Here is a 25,632-nt window from a genome sequence, read left to right on the forward strand (position 1 = left end):
AAAGCTCATCTACACCCCCTCCCCCCTCCTCCCCTTCTGTTAAGTGTTCTAACACCCTATCATCATCCTGCACGCCCTAGGAACTTAGGTTACCAGAGGTGGTCTGCTAATGTTCAAAGAGGCCGGGGGTTTCAGGGGGGGGCTTGACCTAAAAAAAAAACATGGGGGGGGGCTTCAGGTAGTGCATGGTATGGTTACATTTCATTTTAAAAGGAAAAGGCTAGCCGTACTTTATGACGGCTAGACTGCCAGGTTAGCTGTCCTAGTTGTTGTTATCGATCCAGGCAGGCAAGCCGTACTTAATGAAGGCTAGACGGCATGGCTAATTGTACTTTATAATGATGGCTGGACTGACAAAAAGCAAAAGTACTGATGTAGATCTAAAAAAAAAATTAAGTTTGCAATACACCTAAAGTATTTGTATTTGAGATGAAACCAGAAGGTGCCTTACTGAAATGCATGTGTATTTCAAACCTGAATTCAGCTATTCGAAGCGTGGGAGAGCAATTCGAATGCCGTGTGATTTTTTTTTTTCAAAACAGACAATGGATTTTCATCTCATTTTTCTCAAATGTAGTAAGTTTGGAGCACATTATATATCTGAAATCATTTAGATTTTAAATATAGAAATACTCCTTATTTGATGGTTACGAGACAGAGTGATTAGTGGAGCCATCAAGAGATATATAAAATATCCCTCTTGAGAATATCCCTTATATTCACTCGTTACACCATAGCTCAAGCAAGGGCAGTTGACTCATGAAGCAAAACAAATATTTTTTTTTATTCTCATGAAGTTAACTGTTGCAATAAGCTCCCCTTCCCCAAGGCTATTCAAAATTCGAAGCACTATGAACGGTGACGTCATGTCATCACACTGCACTGTTTGCACCGAGGCAGCACGCATGCGCACAGTGACTGGCGCTGCAAAAGTAATGGACTGATCATATATAGAAGAAAACAAGTCGACCATGCTTCGAATAGCAGAAGTTAGGTCTGGGCTTATCGTATAATATAAAGAAAAACTATTCGATGGCTCTTCGAATAGCAGAAGTTTGATCTGGGCGTAGCGTATTGAAGAAAAAAAACATTCAACGATGATGTGAATAGCGGAAGTTAGGGATGGGCTTATCATATTTAAGAAAAACCATGCGACAGCGATGGGAATAGTTAAGGAATGTTGAATAGCGGAAGTTAGGTCTGGACCTATTATATACAAGACAAAAACATTCGACGTAGGTATTCGAATATCATGAATTGTGAGCTCATGCTTGGAGGCTTCGATTAATTTTTGTTTCCTCAAAATGGCACAGCACTACTAAGTGCGCCTAGACTGTCATAACCCTTTGAAAAAGTTCAAAATCCTGAAAAAAAGTGGGAAACCTGTGTGCCGTGGGTCCTCACATCGAAATCCGCTTTAAACTTGAAATAATGGAATAAATGGGGATTTACAGTACAGCATACACCTAACTCAAAGCATTAACCCTTTAAGCCCTTGCTACCGGTACACCTGTGGCTCATGATACTGCCCGAATGCCCAGCGGTGAGCGAGACCCCATCCCCGACCTGTCTTGTCTGAGACAAAGCGCGTACGGAAAACATCAGTTACTACACAAGACGTTATTGGTTATTTTGAAAATCTTTCCGAATTAGATGCTGGTAATGACAAGGTTGTGGTGGCGGCATCTTCGAAGCAGAAAGTCTGGGTTCGAGCTTCGATTCAGACATATTTTTTTTGCCCCCCTCCTGCCCACCCAGCAGTACCTGACTTCGAATTGGGGGAGTAAAAGCTGCATGGAAAGGAACTGGCCACCGTACCACAATATTATTATATGCCGAAGGCCCAGGAAGTTGTCTCACTAACAAGGCAATCCCCAATGTCCAGATCAGATGCAGGAACAACGTTACTTTTTAATGACAAGGACTACCCTGAGGGGGATCATGATTATGATTATGACGATTACGAATGTTGTAAATTTTTACTTTCACTCCCACACAGATGCACTGCTTTGGGGGTCAAACTGCAGTATTTTTTGCTGCAGATCACACATGCAGCCACTGAAACTGTTGCAAATCTATTATTTTCAAGAAAATGCCAAACCTAACTGCAAAACATCAAATTATGGGTCAGAACAGGAACCCCCCAGATTTATTTTTACTTCAGGGGGGCATGCCTGAAACCCGCCTGAGTGGTTCAGAGCGCGGAAATTACTACGCAATTAGGCTTAGTATGACCTAGTGCGATTAAAAACCATTCAATATTTCAAAAACTATTAATTTGCGACGGAAATGAAGTCAATATTCGTGTTCAGCGTATTAATACATAATAAAAAATGGACAACTAGTAGGTAAGTGTGTGATGGGAGGGAAAGTTAAAGAATACCCATGAATGTTAATAATATATCACTCATGAGCTCATGCAGAGGGGCACGGCAGCCTCAGGAGGTCAGGGCTCAAAGGGTTAAAATAAGGACCTCCTATTTTCATCAACACACACTCTGCCGCAAACCTATCAAAAAGGAGTACCCTATTTTGAATGTAGACCTTCAGAGTGGATCAGAGCAGGATCTTAGGGTTGACTTTTGTGTCGACCACTGTATTGGAAATAGTGGCAAGGGGCGCTTTTGTTACAAAAACTATTTCGGCAAACCAGGCAAAAATTTGCCACTTCCTTTGAAACTTATGATTTTAATTACTAGAAGTGTTAGATAACCTTCTGAGTTTTGGCAATCTTTATATTCACAGATTAAAATTGAAATGTGACGTTCCCTGTTTGAGATGATCAGTCTCCCGAAGTACCTTGCCGGGCAGAGTGCTGGACTTGTGAGTCCTTTGCTGTTCCAGCACAAAATCTTCTCATACTACACAGAGAGGGTAGAGTTGAGTCGACTGAAGGATGTACAACCTGTTCACAGCAGTGCGGTCAATGATCTGGATATTGACGTGACAGAGCACAGATAGTAAGAACATCAAGTTTTACAGCATGACATACTTTGACAGTTGAGTAAAGTGATGTGTTAACAGTGCCTCTACATTGGAAAAATTAATCTAACGCTAACCGGTGAAGATTATTAGAGGTTAAACTTGCTGGGAGTAACAAAAAAAATATTCCTTGAATAGTAGGTTGTATAGTATCAAAGTAATTAAAAGTGGAGCAAGTAATAGATTGTGTAGTATCAAAATAATTAGAAGTGAAGCCTGGCTCTTCAACGTTGAACTGGTTTTGGGTGATTTTTAAAACTCTCTTCTCTTTGTGGAGTGTACTACTAGTATTAATCTGTAAGACTGTTTCACAACTGATTTCAATTTAAAGGAAGCAGTTTACGTTTGTGTTGTTTTACTCATCTTGCCCCTTTCTTTCCATGCTTTTTATTATAATTTTAATCAATTTGATCAATGGCAGCTGGTTCAACTTGTTGATCATGTCCTTTATTAGGTTTACTGATGTATTTAAAATCAGACTGGTCTGTTCAAGTAAGAGGGTGGTCAGACGGAGTGTCTGGTGGGTAGTTTACTCTTAATTGTTTTTGTTCTGGTTCTTTGAAATTTATCCTCTGAGTCTGAACCAGAAAAAGTGCGTAGTTGGCAGGTTCTCTGGTGTGGTTGCTCCTTCTTCCAAATCAAACATCTAATGTCCTTATCTCTCCTCCCTCTTTTTGTGTTTGGCACTACACCTCTAAACTTCGGCACTTATATGACTTTATTGTGTTGCACAAAGCTTACTAAAACTAAACTTAACTGGAAAAAGACCCTGTACAAGAGTTTTATGTTTTTAATCATTAACGGATCAATGTTTATGGTGTTTTGACTTCATTTGCTGTTCATTGTGTCCAGTTTGTTGTCAGGAAGTGCTGATGGCTCCATCGCCATTCATGACCTTGAAAAAGTGACAGACGAGCCGCATGTGAATGGTGTGCTGGATGCGAAGACATACAAACTGGTATGCTCTGTATCCTCTGGCAACCGCAGTGCTCATCGCGCCAGCATCGAGACTGTCCAGTGGTTCCCGCTTGACACTGGAATCTTCACCTCCAGTGGAACGGACAGAACTCTCAAAGTCTGGGATGCTAATAGATTGAAGGTGATTTATCCTTCCACTTGTACCAACAACCGCCTTCACTTTCCTCACCCTTGTGTCTTTGCCTCCCTCTTTGTCTCTCACTCTATCCATCAGCTAATATAACTAATTAACAGTGGAGTCCACCTAAGCTGAAATCAGCGGACCGCCAGATTTTTTTCAGTTACCTCACTGCCAGGCATTTCTCGGCTGGGTAACTGAGGAATGTCAGGCTTTCGGGACCATTTTGAAAACTTCACTGTGAGCTTATTCTTTTGTGTACAGCATTGAACTTTTCCACAAACACTGACATTGAAACATACTCAACAAATCCACACAAAAATTTGTGATACCTTTACTGTGTGAAATTTGAGTTTGTGAATATGTGACAAAATCGTGAAAAAAACCTTTTATATATAACAGTTACGGGCGTGGTCCATTCAGTGGATATGTATGCCTTTATATCTTTGTCTCTGCAAGAAATAGATGTTGTATCAACTGACAAATGTACAAGAGTCACTATGAAAATATGTCTGACAAATTGTATATAACTGGAAAGTCAGGCAAGCCATCAGCCATCCTGAGCATCAACATCAGGGTGTGTGGTTGTGGGATGGGGCATGGCCACTGGGGGAGGGGTGCCACCATTTGAAGTTTGGTGTGTAGGCCTAGGAGGGTCTATGTCAGCCGTAGTCCTATCATTTGGGTCTGAGTCTACGTTGTGTGTTCTTTGACGTTTGCCTGATGGGCCTGAACTGGGACCTGGAAGCGTTGGATCATTGGTCTGAGCATGGGGAACACCTGATTCTAGATCTAGGCCTAGGTCTAGATAACAATTCTCATCTTCACTTGCGTCCGCACCTCTCCTATTTCCTTTTCTATACTCATTATCAACTCTGTATGATGGTTCTTCATCGCTATCATCTGCAAAAAGATCTAAATCTGACCCTTTATTGACGAATGGGTCCATCAATTCAAACGTTCCAACTTTGTTCAGACGCCATCGCCATCGTAACTGAGCGTTAGTAGTTTTTAGTGTGTTTCTGGTGGGTTCGTAAAAGTCCGATTTTTATGTAACATATTCAAAGGAAGTTATTGCAACAATGGGGAATGGAAACCAAACTGGCTTATGTCATATACTTTCGACTGCCAAGCCCAAAAAATGTCGCAGAATGTTTGAAAAATAGTAGTAAAGACCTACCAGATGGGTTTCGGGTTTGGCAGTTATCGGCCTACACAGATCACCCTGCAGGGTTCGGGCATGGCAGTGAGTGAGTTAAGCTGGGGTTTCGGTTCAGAGAGATTTCTCAAACAGAAGAGAAATATTCTGGGATTTTATATTCTTTCGGTTTATAGCTGTTTTCGGATTGACCATATTCGGTTTAAGTAGACTGCACTGTGTGTCAAAGTCTGAAATGGGGGCTCTCATGGCCTAGAGGTTAAGGTGTTTGCCTCTCATTCAAAGGTCCCGTGTTCGAATCCAAGTAGCGACCTAAAAATTTTCTTCTCTAAGTCTCCTTTCACCTCCTTTCCTGGTCTCCTGCAATGTTCTGTCGTCAGCTTTCGTCTCCACTTTCTGCCCCCACCCCCTCACCTCCTTTGCCACCTCATCTGGGCTCCTGACTCTTCTGCAGCCTTTGTACTGCTTCTCCTTGGCTCCTTCTTACTGCTTTCTTTCAGCCACATCTCTGATCTTCTAGAAGGAAAGATCTACACCTAGCCTTCTCGGACAAGGGCGAAAAAGTCACGGAGGGCCCGTGTTCAAGTTGCGCATGTTAAAGATCTCTTGGTGGTCTAAAATCAATAAGAGTAGGCTTCGGGCACCACCCGGACAAAATTCAAAATTTCCTACCAACTGAAAATGTTTGGTGTGTCCCGCACGCTCATGTGACCGTATGCAGTTGCGAGTGCTGTAAAACACTTACCAAAAAAAAAAAAGCTGAAATATCAGTTGCCCAGTGACTTATTCAGTGGCTATGCCTTGGAGCTCGGTCATCAAAAGTCATAACTGTGGCCCTGCTGTTTGAATGTTGAAGTTTATTTGAAATAAAAACTTGAGAGACCTCTTTATTCCCAGTGCTCTTTGCACTCTCACTTGTTACGGTAAGATATCTTCTTACATTGTAATGTGAAAACACAGGTGCAGAAAATGATGACTTGAAAAGTCAATCAGGCTCACTGTGCCAAGTTTTAAAGAAAAAGCAAATGTGTCACAAAATTTGCACCCAATTACATTTTTGGTCCTCAGCCTGCAGAAGAGTACTCTTTCAACGGGGTGGTCCATTGTCACCAGATGTCACAGATAGCCTCTAAGCACAACCTGGTTGCCGTGGGGACGGACAGTTCAGTGGTCAAGCTTGTTGACCCTCGGGCAGGTTCGGCCACTCACTCACTGCGTGGACACAAGGAAGGTGCTGTACGGGCAGTGTGCTGGTCCAACCGCGATGAGTTTCAGCTGGCCACTGGCGGGTGAGTGGGAGATTCTGTTAAATGAACCAATCAGGTAGGTAAATAAGGGATATTTTATTTAGATCCAAAATTGGTCAGGGAAAATTAACCCATGGTGCACATATAGCTGAATGAAATTGTCTTTACAAAGTCATAATTATAGTAAATACAAAGATAAACTCAGAGTATAAAGCAAGGAATAAAGTAACTGTTGAATAAGAAACAAAACAAAAAAAGTCATCTCCTAAGCTGACCTTATGCAGTTGCGAGCACCGTAAAAATCTTACTAAAACTAAAAGTTAACCAGGTAAATCACAGAGTTGGACCCCCCATTTGCCTTGAAAGAGGACTTCTAATCATAAACAGGATAAAGAGTGCTGAGACTTGTATAGTATAAATAATAGATCGTCATTCAAAGGCAGAATATGTCCTTTGATGAGTCTTTACTAAGTCATGAAAATGTTGTTTTTATGTTTGAAAGGTTTTTGGTTTAGTTCCTTGTTCTTGAGTTTCCTTCCTGTGGACACTGGTTGAAATAGATCCCCACACTTGTTTTTCACAGGATTGATAACTTTGCCATTCTGTGGGATGTTCGCACTGCCAAAGGATTTCTTATGAAGTTGCAGAACCACGGTAAAAAGCGTTCGGGATACTCAAGAGGTAATTGTCTTCCATGTTTCATTCTCTATGGCAGCTTTGAGCCATTTTAGTCATTTGGTAAGAATGGCTCGGGGTTCGTTGCGCATGTGTAAGTTTTGCAGTCTAAATAAAAACAGACATCTTTGTCAACCAGTATTTCATTTCTTCTCCTGACTTTGATCTTTGAGCCAAGACGCAGTGTTCTTGGAAGGAAGCAAAGAGCTACCGTACCTGGTTGAAGGTCTTCCTGTACGTCTCCTTCATGCAATGATGCGTCTTATGGGACACTGGTTATGTTATTAGTCTCCTTATTTTGATGGGTCACATTAATTGTTACTTTTTGGGGAGCACTATAGGTAACCCTTAGGCTCTGTCAATCTGCCCATCTATCGGTTGGGCTTTTTATCCTCTATTTTGAGAAAAAGTTGACAAATGTAAGGTGTATAGGACAACAAATAAGCTGATCGGGATCTCCAAGAGTAATGTTGATTTTGGAAAAACCAATTTTATGCCAAAGCAAGTCAGATTTGAAGACTTAAAAAAAGCTACGATTTTCACCTGTGTCTCTTTATGAGATTGTTTGTTCCTCATTTTCTCTATTGTTTTATTTTCTGTTTGCTTCACAGATACCACACATGATGGCTCTGTAAACGGCTTACATTACATAGCAAACGGCCACACGCTAGCAACAGTTGGCACGGACCAGAAACTTTTTGTGTGGGACACATACACAGGCAAAAAGCTTCCGGCTAGGTACCCTCCGATTAGCCACATCAAAAAGCGATCGGTGAAGTTTTGTGTGACAAGCGCAGGCTCAGAAAATTTTGCATTTGTGCCAACAGGCTCCAGTATTACGACGTTTAACATAGACACCGTCGGGAAAGCCAGACATTTGTATGGCCACTACAACAGTGTGAACTGCTGTGTGTATCATGAGCAGGGATGCCAGCTCCTCAGTGGTGGGAATGACCATAAGATTCTGGCCTGGACCATCAGGGGAGACAGAGACTACGGGGAACATGTGAGCGAACAGCGACATTTGGTGCAGAAGTCACTTCGGACCAGTCATTCGGTCAACGAAGAAGTGCAAGAAACTCCAGTCTCTGAGGCTGTTCTTCAAACACTGGATACATGGAGTGATGATGAGGAGGAAGAGGAAGAAGAGGGAAATAACAGTTCTGGGAGATGACACAGGGATAACCATTTTGAAGGGGGGGGGGAGTGCCAGAGAGAGAGAGAGAGAGTGCCAGAAAGAGAAAGAGCAAGCGAGAGAGAGAGAGAGAGAGAGACATGACCTATATTATATCTGCTGGTTCATTTTCTTTTGTGTGAACATGCCATACTGAGGTTCCTGTGTCTCAGCAGTTGTGCATAGACCACAACAGTGTGGATGTAATCCGTCCTGCAGGTCAGTGATTGAACAGTCTAATTTTTGTTAAACATGTGTTTCTTCCTTGTTTGTTTTTTTATGTTTGTCTTTTGAAACTTTGCAGATGAAGTTGCACCAGGTCCTGTAGAGCTCTGATTAAGTGGAATCTCTCAATGAGTAAGAATAATGTCAATAGATAACTTGATCTGCAGTCATTTTGCTAATTCCTTGACCCGGCAACATTTTCATTTGATCAGTTTGCTCTTTTAATCTCCTCTGTGAGACAAGAGAGAGGAAAGGTTTTGATTTCACTTACATGTACACTAAAAAGGTTTTTATACTCTTTATCATCACTATAAAGTCTATGATAAAGTTTGTGAGGCAAGGAGCCTCGCTGTGGCACACAGAAGACTTGAGCTTGATTCCCAAATGGGGAGAATTTTGATCAGGTACCTCAATCTTTTTGCGTAGGTAGTTATCCTTCTCAGACCAGTTTAGTCCTGACAGGTATGGTTGAAGCTCACCTTCTAAATACCCCAAAATTGTGTCAGTGGGGTCGTAGAAACATGCACATTTAAAAAATAAAAAATTTACTTTGAATAGAAATTGCTTAGTTAAAACACTTTGATCATGTATATTCCTCATCGGAATTACCATTAACACCTCTTCTGTGTTGCACTTGCAATGAATCATTGCAGTTATGTTCATTTACATATTTTGAAACAGTTCTTGAAATATGCCATGTATGGATAGTGTGCAATGCTAACCATGTACAGCATTTTCGGCAAATTTCACAGGATTGAAAAAATTGTATTTAGGGTAAGCTATTCCAATTCCGAACACTTCCTGCTCCTTGTGGATTCAAACGAACGGGAGTCTTCAGTGTGCGTGATACCTTTTCTATATTTAACAATGTGACGTAAAACGCCATCTCCGGGATCGCTTTTTACTGGTTACAATGCATTAGAGTTCTGGGTAAAGCCTGAACTGCAGCTATCTTTTAAAACACCAATCCTGCATCGATCCGATTCCGAATACGCTCGTTTCAAATCTGAACATGGTGCTGACTGCGTTCGTTTCAAATCCGAACAGGAAATTGATTCGAATCTGAGTGGAATCCATGCATGTCAGAGAGGCGTAATGCTCTCACTCTCTCTCTCTCTCTTTCTCTCTGTCTCTCTCTTTGTCTCTCTCTCTGTCTCTCTCTCTCTCTCTCTCTCTCTCTCTCTCTCTCTCTCTCTCTCTCTCTGTGTGTCTATGTTTTTGTGTGTGCTGGTGTCTGTCTGTCTGTGTTTTTGATGAATGCGTGCAATAGGACCAACCATGAATATAAGTCAAGTAAGGCGAAAATGTTTATTAAAAACTGTGACAAATTACGATTTCTTTAAATAAAACTCATGTATCCTTGGGCTTGGTTCTTTTGACTTTTCCACCTTTCCCCTGTTGTTTGGCTTTCATCTTTTCCTCATTCTTTTGTTCTCTAATCCTTTTCTTCAGCAAGCTCCTTCTCTCTCTGCTTTTGTCTTTTCTCTTCCATTACTTCAGCGCCTGACAAAAGTCTGTGTGACGACAACATTTTGCGTTTCGGTGCATTTGTTCGAGGTTATGGTGTTGAGGTTGCAAAAACTGAGTTCACAGTGAAATTCCAGTCCTGAGACGGTAATTCAGTCATGGGTGAAAGTTCAAGATCTTCAGGAATCTCGTCAACATCCTTGGCCTATGCCACAGATGTCCATGGCTTGAGCCAATAAGTCATGGTCATTTTCATCTTGCAGAATGCTCATTGTTGAGCTAGAAGTTGAAGGCCCTAGAGGCTCAAGGGAAGAGGGATCTTGGACAACGTCGCTTGACCTGCTTGGTTGAGGTTTAATAACAACTTGGATATATTCAGTTCTGAATCTGAAGAATGTACAGGAGGCTCTTCTCTGTATGATGTAACCTGGGTGTTGTTGAATGTTGAAGGACCAGACTCATTTGCAGGGGGAGGTTCGTCTAAGGGTCTTGACAAAGCAGTGGCTGGCAAGTAACTATCATCTGAAATGACTGCTGGATTTCTGGGGTGAATGCCAGTGGTCGCAAAAGCTTTTTTTATCATGTCACAATCATTGAATACCTTACTCACCTCAGCCCACTTCCAGTCTACATTTGTACTAAAACCTGTCCTTAAAGAAAGTTGCAAGAGGCGTATAGCTAAAAAAATGTTATGGAATACATTGTTTGTATGCTCATTGCAATCAAAGTAACCAACATGAGTTTTGTTAGATCAAAAACAAAAGTAAATGTGAATGTCAACAAAAAAACTGGACTGTGCCCAAGTAAATGGCATGTATGAAATATAGAAATCTATTGACATAGATTGTCAAAAAAATGCTCGTTGGAAATGTCTCTATTCAGGATACAAAGTAGACTAGGTTTAGATACAAAAGGAAAATTTCAGTTGAAAAAGTCAATATCCGCAAAGTGGTTGTTTTTCAGGAATAAAAGGGGTTTGATTGTTTCTTCAGACTGAGACTTGCGCCTACAGTTAATGAGCAATTTGTAGAGAGAGAAGCTTCTTTCCACGTCTACTGATGTGCATTTATGGAAAAAATGCACTGCAACGCTCGGCTACTCGCTTCACTACCTTTTTGTGCTTGTCCATGTCCCGATGCTTTTGGATTGAGGACTTCCTCAAGTGGTCCACAACCAGGTTGCATGGAGTACAAAACAGTTTGTCCCCTGACACATGCGTCAGATCTGAAGGAAATACTTTAAATGCATGAAATTGCAAGACATTTTTTCCGTCGTTGGTCCCAACAGAATCTTGGATTTTATGAAGGCCATTGGCCTTTATGGCAAATTATTATTTGAAACATATTTGTTTTAAAAAAATTTGTTATTTATAAGAGTTGTTTTAAAATGAAAATACATATATTTACTTACACAGAATTTTAATATTTCAGCATTTAAAATCTAATGTTTGGTTGACCAACCGTGCAGTGAACTGTTGTGAATGCAACCAACTTGTGTTTCGCGCACTCATACGACCTTATGCAGTTGCGAGCGCTGTAAAACCCTATACTAAACTAAACATGAGTGGATTGCAGGAGACCAGATTTTGATTCCCGAGTAGGGAGAAAATTGTTATCGAGTATCTCTGTCTTTTTGCTTGGATTTTCTATCCTTCTCAGCCAGGGTTGGCCCTGACAGACAGAGTCTGAAGCCCACCTCTTATATTTTCTAAAATTGTTAAAAACACCTATAAATTTTTAAAAATCCATCAGAGTACCGGTAGATGATAATATATTTGTCAATGTTCCGTCTGGGTACTAAGGAATTTGAACAGGCAAGATGCAAATTCTCGTGCTGCGAGGCTGCTTTCTGCTTTGTGTCACTCATAGAACTTTGTGTAGTGCATTTTGTAGTCAAAGACTGTAAAGTTGTGGACGTTCAGTAATACAGTGCTGATCCGCTGATGAATGGGCACAGCAAAACACACTGCAGATCAGTTTTAATAAGTATAGGTTGGGGTTGATGTAACAACTAGCCATCTACATGGCAAGAACGGTTGATTTAACATATCTAGCCATCTACGTGGCTAGAACGAACTACAAACTCCTCTTCGTACAATTGTCAGTCCAGTACTTCTATCTCTTTACTGTTACATTGCTCATTCTCCTCTTCTTCAGCTGGATCTGAATCTGATGCAGACTCATCAGACAGCTCTGCTTCTTCCTGTGCACTGAGTCATCTCCGCTGTGCAGTTGTTTTTTTCCGTAGAGGTTCTGCTGTTGTGTCTATGTAATGGTAATCAAACCCTAAATGATTGTGTAAGGTAGCATACAGGGTTTACAGATTGCCTGTGAGACGAAGATCATATGCATGCATGTAATATTTTCGAAATCTCATATCAACCTTTAGTCTCTGAAGTGGCCTCGGTCCTCTCATCAGCCTGTCTAAATCTTCTATGGTGTTGCTTAAACCACCTTGACTCAGAAGGTCAGTCAGGAGAGCAGCTTGCCTGTCTTTGTCCTGAATTTCTTTTTCTTCTTTCTGTTTATCATTGGCTTGAATTTTTCGCTTTATGGTCTCCCTGACTTCCTTCACAGCAGCTTTGTTTTGTTTTTCTTTCAACTGCTTTCCAATTACATGCTTATTGGCAGACTCCATATTATATTCCTGTGAGCATCTGGGGTTTTAGCATTGAGTATAATATTATAATAATAATATATAACATTTATATAGCGCATTTCCAAAAAAGTAGCTCAATGCGCTTTACATTGGAATACCCATTTTTTTCAAAATCTTTCTTACTACTTCCTTTCTTCTCATGCAATATATATATTAATGCACACACACACACACACACACGCACACACACACGCACGCACGCACACACACACACACACAGAGACTATTTTCATCCAGACATAGGAACAGAACAACTGTAATGAAAAATAACGTTATAAGCTTATGAAGGATAGGCCTGTAGGAACAGAAAATGTTTAAGATGTCTTTTGAAGCTATCAAGTGTTTTCATTTGTCTTAGTTTCATGGGTAATCTGTTCCACATAAATGGACCAAGATATGAGAAAGATCTCTCTCCATATGATTTGTATGATTTTACAGGTGTCACAAGTAGGGTGTTATCGTTTGATGATCTTAGGTTTCTCTGTGGCTTATATATACTGATAACTTCTTGTAGATAAAAAGGAGCAGTTTTATTTTTACACATTTGAAACACATGACGCAGATTTTAAATATTATTCTTTCTTTTACAGGGAGCCAATGCAGTTCTTTTAATAATGGAGTGACATGGTCTCGTTTTTTAGATCTTGTTATCAGTCTAGCGGCATTGTTTTGAATTACTTGTAAACGATTCAAATATTTGTTGTTCAGACCTGCTAGGAATGAGTTACAATAGTCTAATCTAGATAGGATAAGAGATGTTACAAGTGTTTTTGTGGTCTCTTCGTTTAAGTACTTTCGAACAAGGCCTATCCTTCTCAGCTGAAAATAAAGGGATTTGGACAGAGATCCTACAAACGGGCCCATTGATAGTGGTGGTCAATATGTACACCGAGATTCTTGACAACTTCTTTACTAGATGTCATATGCCCATATAAATCAAAGTTGACACTTTCCAGATCTTTATTTAATCGTGGATTTTTTATAAGAATGACGTCTGTCTTTTCTTCGTTTAGTTTCAATTTGTTTACTGTCGTCCACTTTTTTAATTTCATAGAAACATTGTTTAGTGATAGAAATCATGTTTGGCAGATCTTGAATGGTGCCATTAACATACATTTGGGAAACATCGGCATAAAAAGGATAATTCAATCCATGATTTTGTAAAATGCTTGCTAAGGGCTGTGTATATATAGTGTAAAGAGCACTGGTCCAAGAACGGACCCCTGTGGAACTCCTTAATCGAGCCTGACCTGCTTTGAAAAGCTATTTTTAATTTGCACAGACTGAACTCTTTCTAGTAAATATGACTTAAACCATGAAAGCACAGTACCCGATAAGCCAAATGAGCGCTCAAGTCTTGTGAGTAGAATAGCATGGTCAATTGTGTCAAAAGCTGCGGACAGATCCAAAAGAGTTAAATGACATGTTTTTGCTATCAATGGAATCCAATAAATCAGACGTTACTTTTAAAAGCGCAGTTTCGGTACTATGATGAGTTTTATAGGCAGATTGGTAAATTTCCTCAAGACCATTTTTTCTCATTTGAGCCAGAACTTGACTTAAAACAATCTTCTCTAGAATTTTTTAGACAAATTGCAAATTTGAAACTGGTCGATAGTTTTTTAAATCATTTTTATCAAGCCCGTGTTTTTTTAATAAAGGTTTTACAATAGCTTATTTGAAAGTATTAGATACTGTGCCTGGGGCAAGTGACATATTCACTATCTGAGTAATGTGAGGTAGTACAATATCAATAGGTTTTGAGTACATGAGCAGGCATTGGGTCAAGGTCACATGTTTTTATGGTTGACCCATTAATACAATTTAAAATATCACTATTTGTAACTGGACTAAAAGAATTCTGTCCAGTAAATTCTGAAAATTCTCAATTTCCATTTGGCTCTAGGTCGAGAGAAGAGCGTATGGTATTAATTTTGTCATTGAAAAAGTCACAAATAAACTACAAAGTTCGTCATCTGATGTTGCTGAGGGGAGAGGAGATATTGTTTCTTTTCCCAGAATAGCATTGGTAGTCTGAACGAGTAGTTTGGGTGATTTAACATCTTGTAATTCATGTAGATACATGTAGTATCTTTTCTTGTTATTTTCGATGACTGAGTTGACTTTGTCTTGGTGGTTAATAAAGGTGTCTCTGTGAACTTGAAGTTTTGATTTCCTCCACCTGCGTTCTGCCTGACGTCGATGTTGCTTGGCTTTTTTTATTTCAAGTGAAAACCACGCAGAAACGGGTCTCGATGAAATGTTTCTTTTCGCCATTGGCGCATGTTGGTCGATTGCCGCTTTCAGAGTGTCATGAAATGTGTCTGCATTTGTCAGTGTTTTGCTCAGGTCGTCCCGAAGTGCCTGTGTGTCTATTGTTCTCGTGTTCCTTGAAAGTATGCGTCTTCTTTCGTGTTTTGGTTTGGAGATGTTAATGTCAGCTATCGGAAGAGAATGGTCAGAGATAGTTATCTAGAACCTGATGTTAAAGAACATGTGGGTCAGCAGTGTTGGAAATTAGCTGGTCTAAAATGTGACCACTACGATGTGTCGGCTCTTTGATTAGCTGCTGTAGATTATGATCGTCAAGAATTGAAACAAGGCGTTTGGTGTCTGGTACAGATGGAACATCAAAGTGAAAGTTGAAATCCCCTATGATGTAAAAGGGGGAGGCAGCTTGCTCTAGTTGAAAGAGTAGATCTTGGAATTCTATGAAGAATTCTTTACTTGTAAATTTATTTTTCTTGTTAGGTGGCGGTTGATAGATACATATCACATGGAAGATAAGTTGCTCTAATCTGATGAAAGCAGTGGCTGATTCAAATGTGCGATACGATGGACCATCACAGATGAACTTTACTGGTAAACCTCGCTGATGAATAAAAGCAATTCCGCCACCACGTGAGCCGCGTGACAAAGATTTAAGTTCAAAGCCGGGTGATAGAATGTCGGCTATGATAGATTCATCGCCATCTGTTCGAAGCCAAGTTTCTGTGATGCACAACAAGTCGATGTTCATTTCTTCAATTACATCTCTTACAATGTTTGTTTTGTTGCAGCACAACTGGGTGGAAATACAGCCAATTCTTAAGTTGGAAACAGATATGTTGAAACACATTACGAGTGTCTATCTGTATTAAGTTTTTCTTGTTCACAGTAGTCACAGTTCTATTCTTAGAAACAGTGTCTCGAGGAATCCCCTGACACACCATCATTTTTCTCTGTTTCCTTGTCCCACCTCTTGTACCCCTCTTGTCACTCTTCACTACCTTTGATTGACAAACACAGCTGTTTATAGCTCCTAACTGGGTCAAAGTAGTTAGCACATTTGATGGTACACTCAGACTTGGATTGTTTAAGTTTAACAGCTGATCTTTTGTGTACTCAGTCGTTTTCCCTGTTTGAATCTGTGCACAAGGGTTTCCATGTGTCCTCGCTTGTCCGACACAGTTCTGAAAGCTCGAGGTGTCTGACTGGGCCCCCGCAGTGTGTTTAACACAAATCTCTTGGTTGTTGACATAAGATGACACAGGGATATGGTGGTATAATCTAGAGTTCACAACAAAACTGTAAACATGGCCAAAATAATGCAATAGGGCCAGGGTAAGGATTAAAAGTTCCATGGCTAATATTAGTCTAGATCTCGTCTTTATTTCCAACATTTTTACACCACTAGATGAAGCAAATCAAGGGCTTTCACATGATAGGCCTACTAAATTCCTAGAAAACACATGTCATAATCCTGAGAAATGACGAAAAAATGCAGAGCTGTTTCAGCAGCCTGTTAGGCGCTTGAACACAACACACACAATCTTTTTTCTAGCTAGCCAGATGTATTGTTGTGCTTCCACATGGAGGTGTGTGGACACAGTTCTACGCTTAACTGTATCGAAGTATTCGTAGTCCGGGTCCCCTAAAAGCCTTTCTCTGGTATGTTTGTCAGAAGGCACATATCGAGCAGCTTTTGAACTGATACTGGTATTTGTCCACCATAGACACCACCTGTCAAAAAGTCAGAAAGTTGCCTTTCCAACGCTTCCAGAGCTTTCGAACAGGTCATCTTGAAAGTTGATGATGTCAAGTTCTTCTGGCACAACTCAGAGGTAAAGAATGACAGTACAGCTTGTAAGGTTTCCTCAAAGTCCTTCCTAAACACTAGCATTTCTTGGCTCAGACAATCAATTACAAAGTCTTCTGCAGACCAGCTCTTCAAAGCTTCACTTGTGAGTTTCACATGTTTCGGAAACTGTCCTTAAGAGGTCTTGCTATTCATCAATTTCCGACAGGGAGTAGTCAGATGAGTGGAGAAAAGGGCGATGCCTGCAACAATAGATAGCCTGCAACAATAGACAGAATTTTCTCATCTTTGAGGTCACAGCAAACACTCTGGAGTTTGAGGTTTGAATGGGACACACAGTCTTGTAAGAAACGCAAGCAAGAGATCCATGTGGTGTAAAATGGCAATGGCATTTTCAAACAGGTTGTTAAACCTGTTGCTCCTGTCGATTGTGAATTTGGAAGGAAACATATTGATATATCACAGTGGGCAAGCCATTCCTCCTTGCACTCATTTTTCTCGTCACCCCTGTAGCCAAACACATCTGAAGCAGTTCATATAAATCTGCAGGCAGCAACTTCAGTACTACTACTAGAGAACTGGTTGAGGGCACCACTCTTGTCTCTGCCTAATTTAACCTTCAGGAAACTCTCCTGAATCTTTCCCGACTTTTTAACTGCACCTGTTAGTGCAATTATAAAGTGTGCATTGCAATGCAAAAATTATTTATATGGCTGCGTCAGAACCTAACCAGTCTTTCTTGAATTCTAACATTTTCTTATTGAAAAAATCATTCACTTTTTTGTCTTTAGTAGACTCTTAAATTTTGAAATGATCTGGGTTGCCACATGTTCTACAAAATAATCTAAGCTTGGCTGTTCCATATAACATCTCTTTGCAAACTCTCAGAAATCTGCTACCAGATGTAAGTCTTTATTTGATTATATGACAGCACTTTCCTTTTTCCAACGTCTGAATAGGTGCAGAAAACCATTTTTTAACATACCCCCACCTTTTTTTAGATGGTGTTAAATGGATTCTGCTCATCAAATCAAGAATTATGCTTTTTAAATTGTCAAAATCGAACAAGAAACAAATTTGTTATGGACTTCTTAAGTTAATTGGACTTGGAGATTTCGCGAACGTATGAGGCGACGCACACAAATCAAAGTTCAAAGATCAATTTCTTTAACAAGAATCATTAAATAGAGTACACAAATCCATTTCATTGGACAGAAGTACATAAATATTGCATTCCTTTAATAACAGGCTGTTTAAATCATAACTTTCTGACATACACTGCTTGAAAACTCAGAAAAATTACTTTACATGCGCAAAATTCAAATATATCAGAAACTTTCAACAAAGAATAGCTCCCAATAAAAATGACAAAAAAATTAAATATTGCAAAAATGACAAAGTTTTAAAACATTTAACTCTCATTTTTCTTCTTCCCCATCAAACTCTGGCCATTTTTCTACCTCCTGCTCATTAAATTCTGAACTAGACTCTTTTCTTTGTCTTTTCTCTCTCCTAACTCTGGGTGGTTCATCGCAGTCTATTCCTAGAGGGTTGCAGACTTGCATGGAGAGCTCTCAAGTTGCAAGTGAGGCGGAGTTCTTTTGCATTCATACAAAATTTTCGAAAGCGTATCTGAGCTTTTAGATATTTCTAATAATATTCGTGCTTTAGGTCCTCTCATGAGTTTATCTAAATCGTCTTTAGTTTGACATAAAGCACCCTGAGCAAGGATATCCGTCAAAAGTGTCGCTTGCTTTCCCTTCTCCTGCATTTCTTTCTGTCATATCTTCTGTTCATTCTCACTGATCTTCCATTTGACTTGCTCTCTCACCTCCATGATTATTTTCTTATGTTTCACTTTAAGCACTTTCCCATGTTTTCGACCTGAGGCCATGGTCTGTTTGAGGGCTTGTGGTGATTTGTTGTCCAAAAATTTTGATGTTTCGTTCCTCTTCCTCATGCTCAAGGTGCTCCTCAGGTGAGTTATGGCTGTTCCTCTTTTTGTCATGTCATAGTCCAAGTCACTGAACAATCTCTCTCCTGTGAGATTGGCAGTGGACATGTGTTTAACAATTCCTGAATGTCTGCTGGGATCTCATCACCAAATACACCTCCAGCCTCCAGGAAGAAAGTCTGCCAGCTGCCTCTGCAAGACTGTGGTGCATTGCCTTGAAATTTCTTTGAACACCTCTGATGTCAAGTCTTTGTTGCAGTTCTGAAACAGAAATGTTTCCAACAAAGATTTCTTGTCTGCCCATGACATTGACCAGATATTCTTGAAAATTATATTCCTCACCTCTTCATCCGTCTGGTTGCACTGGGCAAAACTAGCTCTGCACTCACACCTGGCTTTGATTGTCTTTTGAGGCTTTTCCTTCCATGAGTAGGCCTATGTCTTTCCGGACTATGAATATTTCCTTTCAACATAGGTCTCACCTTTCATTGTTCTCGCTTGATTTACAGAAATTTTTCTAATTATCCTTTCCAAGTAGCTTCTTTTTCCTGGTCCCATGAACTGCATGCATTCTATCCATGTCTGTAAGTGTACAATCATATTTACGTGCTGCCTTCCTGATCCATACCAGCAGCTGTAGTGTAGCTGTTTGGCGCTTTGCTGTCACATGCAGGAGACCTGAGTTCGATTCCCGATTTGGGAGAAAATTTTTATCGAGTATCTCAGTCTTCCTGTTGGGATGTTGTATCCCTCTCAGCCTGGGTTGACCCAAATTGCGCCGTTGGGGGGTGTAAAAACACCTACATTGAAAAAAAAATTGTGTAAATCATCTCCTTCAAAATGTTAGAAGCATACATCTCATGAAGATTCATCACAATTACTGGAGGTCCCCTGCGGTGTACTCGATTCTCCATGATCGTCTTTCATAGTATTTTCAGCAGTTCTGTTGTATTGCTGATTTTTCCCCTGTGTGCACTGCAAAATCCTCCATGCTCGTATGTGAAGATCCATCTCTGTACGAAGGAAAATAGTAATACATTTGATACAAACGATCTAAAAAAATATCACTGCTCATTCTTAACCCTTTTATAAATTGGTGATACTGTTAGCATATACATCTTCAATTTCCCCATACTAATACTGGTACTTATGAAAATTTACAAACTTTTGAGAAGTTGGCAAGGTTTTATTTTCTAACCATACAGAGAGTAAAACTAAAAAATCCGAATGGGATCCAAAATAACATGAGGTGAATAAAAAAAAACACGAATACAATATGGTTGGTTCTTTGAGAAAAAGTAGCAGATTGATGTGGGTTTGAAAACATTTCTGCAATATAATGTCTTTTCATTATATCTCTTGCACAGCGGTGAAATAAGACGTTTGTCAAAATAAAAAGTGCGCATTCACTTACTTTACAAGCTTCGCATTCCAAATAGGTCACATAGCTGTGCTGGTAATGCGAAAAGCACACATGCCTAAATGCTTTGCAGTCTAAGAATTAAGATAAACCTGCAAGCTAAGATGCGCATTTTATATACAAACATTTTCACTAGACTGCAAGGACTTCATTTTCGACCCTCGGGGTTTCATTGGTACTCATAATTCGATACTTTGTATAAGCTTTCTTCATTCGAGAAAAATAAAAATGTTTTGTTCCAGAATCCAGTCCCTGCATGGTTAGCATTGCGCCCCATAGCATTGTATGTGTGTAGGTAGGCTACTACATAAATCTTTGTAAAATTTATGAATGTGTTTACTTGATATGAAGTTTATGTTTCAGTACCGTACTTGTTTGTTTTACTTTTGCAAGATGATATTCCTGTGTTACAATTTCACAGCTCTAAATGAAAAGGTTACATATTATTTATTTGTATTGCATCCAGCTTTTGAGGGGGTCTTTTCCCGTTACGAATAAGCGTTTTGCCAGGAGTAGGCTGTGAGTGTGATTCTTGATCAAAATAAGTAAGGAAAAGGGAGTTGGGGCGGAGGGGGTGGTGGTGGGAGGGGTGCAAAGTCAGATGTGTAAAACATCTTTGGTAGAGAAAAACTGATGTCTCCTGCCGGCCATTTTCGGCAATGCTCACCGAGATCTATGGAAATGGCTCTTAAAAGTTTCTCTCACACTATAACAATTAATACTTTGCTCTAAATGCTCAATGTTTGGGGAAGGGGGGGGGGGGTTACAACATTGTTGAACTGCCAAAATCAAAATCTTACTTTGATTTAAGGACTTGCAACAATTTGATATGTTCTCTCAGTATCTATTATGTTCTCTCAGTATCGTTTGTTCATGCTGTTCAGTTCTGTAAGAATTTATGACTGTGAATTCATTAATGTGTGCGAGGGTGTCTGGGTAAGCTTTGTGGGATTGTCTTTACTCAAGGATGTACTGGAGAGAGAGAGAGAGACAGAGTGAGACTAGTGAGAAAGAGAAAGAGGATTACTATAGGAGCTGTGTGCTTCATATGTTCTTTGTAATATTGTACAGCGCATTGAGCACTTCTTTGTGGAAATGTGCTATATAAATGCAATTTATTATTTATTATTATTATTAAAATCGACATTGCTTTATCTGTTACTGTTACACCTCTCAGTCCATTTTCATGATACAACAATTTTGTTCTAGACCAGTGGTATGGTCAACATGTCTGTCCAAGTTTTGGTGTTATATGTAATACAGTGGAGTCAGCTTAAGCGGAAACCTGCAGGACCGTCGGATTTTCTTTGGTTTAGCTGTGTTTTGGGCTTCAAAGAGATTGTTCAAATAAAAAGAAGAAAATCGAGGATTTTCTTTTCCTTGGATTTACTGCTGTTTTTTTCGGATTAACTGTGTTTGGTTTAAGTGGACTCCACTGTATGTAATGTAAGGTTCTCTTCTTGTTTCCAAGTTGTTTTTTGTCCTGGCGTTTGGATTCCTGTCAAGCTGTTGTGACTTTATGAATGCAATAAATTGATTTATTATAATGCCGAGTACATATGCCTCTTTTTGCTCTGTTTTCTCGTTCCAATGAAGGCTAGGTACTTTTTGGGCAAAGGTAAAACAGAGTTAACTCAACAAAGTACCTTGAAACATGTGTCATGCTCCTGTCGTATTATAAGAATGAGGCTCAATCTAATTGTTGTCGCGGGTGGTTGGCGGGTGCTCTGGTGTGGTTTGCTACTTTCCCATCAAACACCTGTCGTCCTTATCTCCCCTCCTTTTTTTTTGTGTACGTTACTCTCTTGTAACACGTAATCTATTCTTCGGCACTTAAATGACCTTATTGTGTTGCAAGTTCCATAAAACTCTTACTAAAACTAAAACTAGATCTAATTGTTGTCTTGGGCTGTCAGGTCGGTCTCAGCACTTTGCTCTCTGTTACTAAAGTGGGTGGTGAGAGGATGCCCAAGAGAAGGCCTACTGCCTGTCTGGTCTGCATCTTAGGACAGGATGGAGGTCCTCAAAACCTACGTCAATGATTTTTTTAAAAGCAGAGATTCAGAGCAGGAATTTTAACCTGAGCTGCTCAAACGGAAGTAGAATTTTTGTTTATGTGGGACAGCCGAAAGTGAACAAGCTATGAGGAGTATCATTCAGAGAAAGGAAGGAGGAGAGATAAGGACAATAGATGTTTGATGGGAAAGAAGGAGTACAAATCACAAACTGTTCAGTCAACGACTTGCAAGCATTTTGTGGCGCCAATATATTGACTCAAAGCAAATACGTTTTACAGAAAGCTCAGTGTATTAAGGACAAAACCAACAAAATATACACATGAAATGGTATTAAAAAGTGTTCACAATAGGCAAGAATCTCTTCATAATTAAAAGACAAGGTTCATCTCTTTAAAACAATGATGCCCATTCAGAACCAACCCTCAATGGATTTTGCAGTATTCTCCCAATTCAACCTCATACATTGTACATGATGCACTACGAGGAATAAAGAAAGGAACAGGAAAATGCTGAGAAAAACATGAACGAATCTTTTTTTAAATGTTTTAAGAAAAATTGGCACAAGTAGGCTACAGGTACAAGTTGTACACCTTACTCGTCAACACAATGGTAGGAAAAAAATCTGACACCAAAACTTTCTGGCACGTCTTCACAACAGTTTTTAACTCATCAAACAAACGCTTGTCGAGTCATTCTTGTCTCACAATCACACACACAACAACATACCATGTCAAACATTTACACCACACCCCTTAAGAAAAAACAAAAGTGTACAACAAACCCGCAAGAAGTCAACGTACAACAATCCACAATTTCCCCCTCACTCCACAAAACACGTTCCTCACTCTCATTATTAGCTACAGTCACCAGGTCGCTCAAAAATAGACTTCTTAACATGCACCATTGAGTAGCAGTCCATGCACATAACTATACCATTTTAGTGGTAATTTTATTAAAACACTGCACAGCAGTGGGGCTCACTCAGTGAGTCAGTAACTTAACCTGGAAGTCAGGAGTTTGATCCCCACCAGCATTGTTTTGTTTTTTTCTCATGCTTTCTACACCCCTGATCCAAGGGTAGGTAGGGTGGCGAGCCTCGTCTTCTTGATTAAGGGTGAAAAATTTTAGTGGTCCCATATAAAAGTTTTGCTTTTTAAAGATAACTTGGCAATTCTAAAATTGAAAGGAGTTGGCTCTTCCCACCACCATCCGGGTAAATTTCAAAATTAGTTCTTTCCCGAAAACTGAACCCACTCCAGTTAGTATAAATGAGTGCCTTACATTAGCCATGGATGTAAAGTTAACTGCACTATGAGGTGAAGATTCTTACAGTCAGTCACTCCCTGAGCTCTAGCGGGGGTATGAAAAGAAAGCCGCAAGTCATGACCCAGAGTCTGCACAACAAATGTCAGTTCATGCACTCAGGAGTTAAAGAAGGATGCTACAACTACAATAGCATTAAAATGACAAATACATTTCATTTTCACAGATGCCATTTTTCTGCTTGCGTAACCATCAGGACAGCAAAGCACAATCATAGTTCCTCATGGCAAACTATGCAATCTCTGCAAACTATGCACCCATCCCTTTTTGTCAAACCAAATTTCAATATCTATGAACTAAGCTTTAACATGTATTACCCCTATCTACATCCCTTCTCACACAATTCACATTCAAATTGGAATGTTTGAGGTTTTATAAACTCTAGAGAAGAAAAAAAAAGAATGAAAACAAAGCCAGATGACAATTTTCAGCCACACTCTAGAGTATTGTGCGTGCATTCAGACAGTAGACTAACGATACCGAAGTACAGTACATGATGTGAAAAAGCTGCTTTCATGGAAAGCGACAACAAACATTTTGAGAAGAAAAAGTAAAGTTCCTTCAGTGCCGTGTGAGTCACAAAGAGACAGAGTGTCCACAGTGTATAGTGGAACAAGTGGTACTCCGGGGGGCATAGTGTCTTTATAGGGGAACCATCAGGTATCTGTTGCAGCCTGGAATCAAACCCACAACCTTTTAACCAGAAGTCCAACACCCTTAATCTTAGCCATCTATGACAGAAGAAAGAGAAAACAACATTCAAAAGTGAGAAAAGTAATAAAACATTTAAGCGACCATGTTTCCTCCAGAAAATAACTTTATAGAGTTAATGTATGAAAATTTTACTCTAGGATGAAGCAGAGAGCTACAGAAAAGAACATAAAAGAGGCGGCAACTCTTTTCTTATCGTTTGTTCAGATGCTAGGCCTTGTGTAGTAGGCCTACATGTGTATTTCTAGTCATCAATAACATGTGCAGAGCTGCCAACCCTTCCAAACAGAAAAATAGGAAACATTTTCAACCTCAGACTCAGACAGATGCCTTTGGCTACACAATGAGGTTCGAGGGAGGCTGTAGCTGTTTACTTGATTGTTTTCCACGCTACTACTCAGTCTAAGAATAAAAGCAGATAGCAAAACATGGAACTGTTTTATCATCATAGCTGCACATTATAAAGATGATCTGATAATTAAAACGGGACATTTCCATTAAATTAGGGACAGTTGACAGTGTCCCATTTCCTCCCCCCTCCCATGAAAAAAAGACACTCTGATTATGCACGGCAAGTGGGAAAGAAAACTCAACGGGGTTTTTTTGCCCATTGAAAGCATGTTGTATGACATTTCATGACAGCAGTAGGCTACTGCAAGCTTTAAAAAAACGGAAAGAGGGAGGTCAGTCAGGAGAAATGATAAAGAGGCCCAAAATTCTTTCATGTTAACCATATCTGCTTGAACTGATCAGGGTAAGAGCAATTGTAATGCATTGGAAAAGAGGAAAAACTTAAAATTTTACAATCATTATTAACAAGAATTTCATGAAACAAAGTCTCCCGTATATATCATAATATATGATAAAAATGAACATCATATAACATTCCATGACTTGAAAACAATTGCACCCATGTCAACACATGAAAGTAACCCAAATTTCATGTGCTACAGCTAAAATATGATGCTGCATGACAGAGATTATACTGACATTCTGAACTGCCAGTAATTAAAATAAATCCTCAAGAAAACAAAATCCTCATTCAAGTACCCCTTTTTACAAATGATACATAAGGTGAGACAGTAGGTTGAATAGCAAGATGTTACTTATTTATTCATGACCTGCTGACCTGACAGAATCTTGTACCACATGATAAGACATTCAAACACGACACCAGGACATAAAGGCAATTAATTAATTTTTTTAAAATCAGCTGTGCACTGGCTTCTGTTGTATTTTACTTCTTAATAATAGTATGAATTTTAAAAACCTCAACATTTCTGGCATTTTTATCATGTGATACCACCATAGTCCTCACATCAATCACTTGAGCATACATGTTACATTGTCATAATGCTAATAGGCTATTTTGGTGTAAGTTGATTTCTGTACTTTTCATCCCATAAAAAAAAATGAAAACAGCTTTTCAGCACAAACCAAAGCTG

The 25,632-nt window shown here is 39.6% G+C and overlaps 1 protein-coding gene across 1 annotated transcript in view; it reads left to right on the forward strand.

Moving 5' to 3' along the window:
- LOC101859098 (DNA excision repair protein ERCC-8) overlaps positions 1-9,114 on the forward strand; it is a 15,257-nt gene extending 6,143 nt beyond the window's left edge. The window contains exons 2-6 of the mRNA XM_005097062.3: positions 2,746-2,960; positions 3,835-4,081; positions 6,306-6,526; positions 7,068-7,165; positions 7,771-9,114. Coding sequence (XP_005097119.1) covers positions 2,779-2,960; positions 3,835-4,081; positions 6,306-6,526; positions 7,068-7,165; positions 7,771-8,333 — 1,311 coding nt within the window. The 5' untranslated portion in view covers positions 2,746-2,778 and the 3' untranslated portion in view covers positions 8,334-9,114. The remainder of the gene's footprint in view (positions 1-2,745; positions 2,961-3,834; positions 4,082-6,305; positions 6,527-7,067; positions 7,166-7,770) is intronic.
- Positions 9,115-25,632: the final 16,518 nt, after the last annotated feature.

This window comes from Aplysia californica, unplaced genomic scaffold (assembly GCF_000002075.1).
Source record: "Aplysia californica isolate F4 #8 unplaced genomic scaffold, AplCal3.0 scaffold00145, whole genome shotgun sequence".
NCBI lineage: Eukaryota > Metazoa > Mollusca > Gastropoda > Aplysiida > Aplysiidae > Aplysia > Aplysia californica.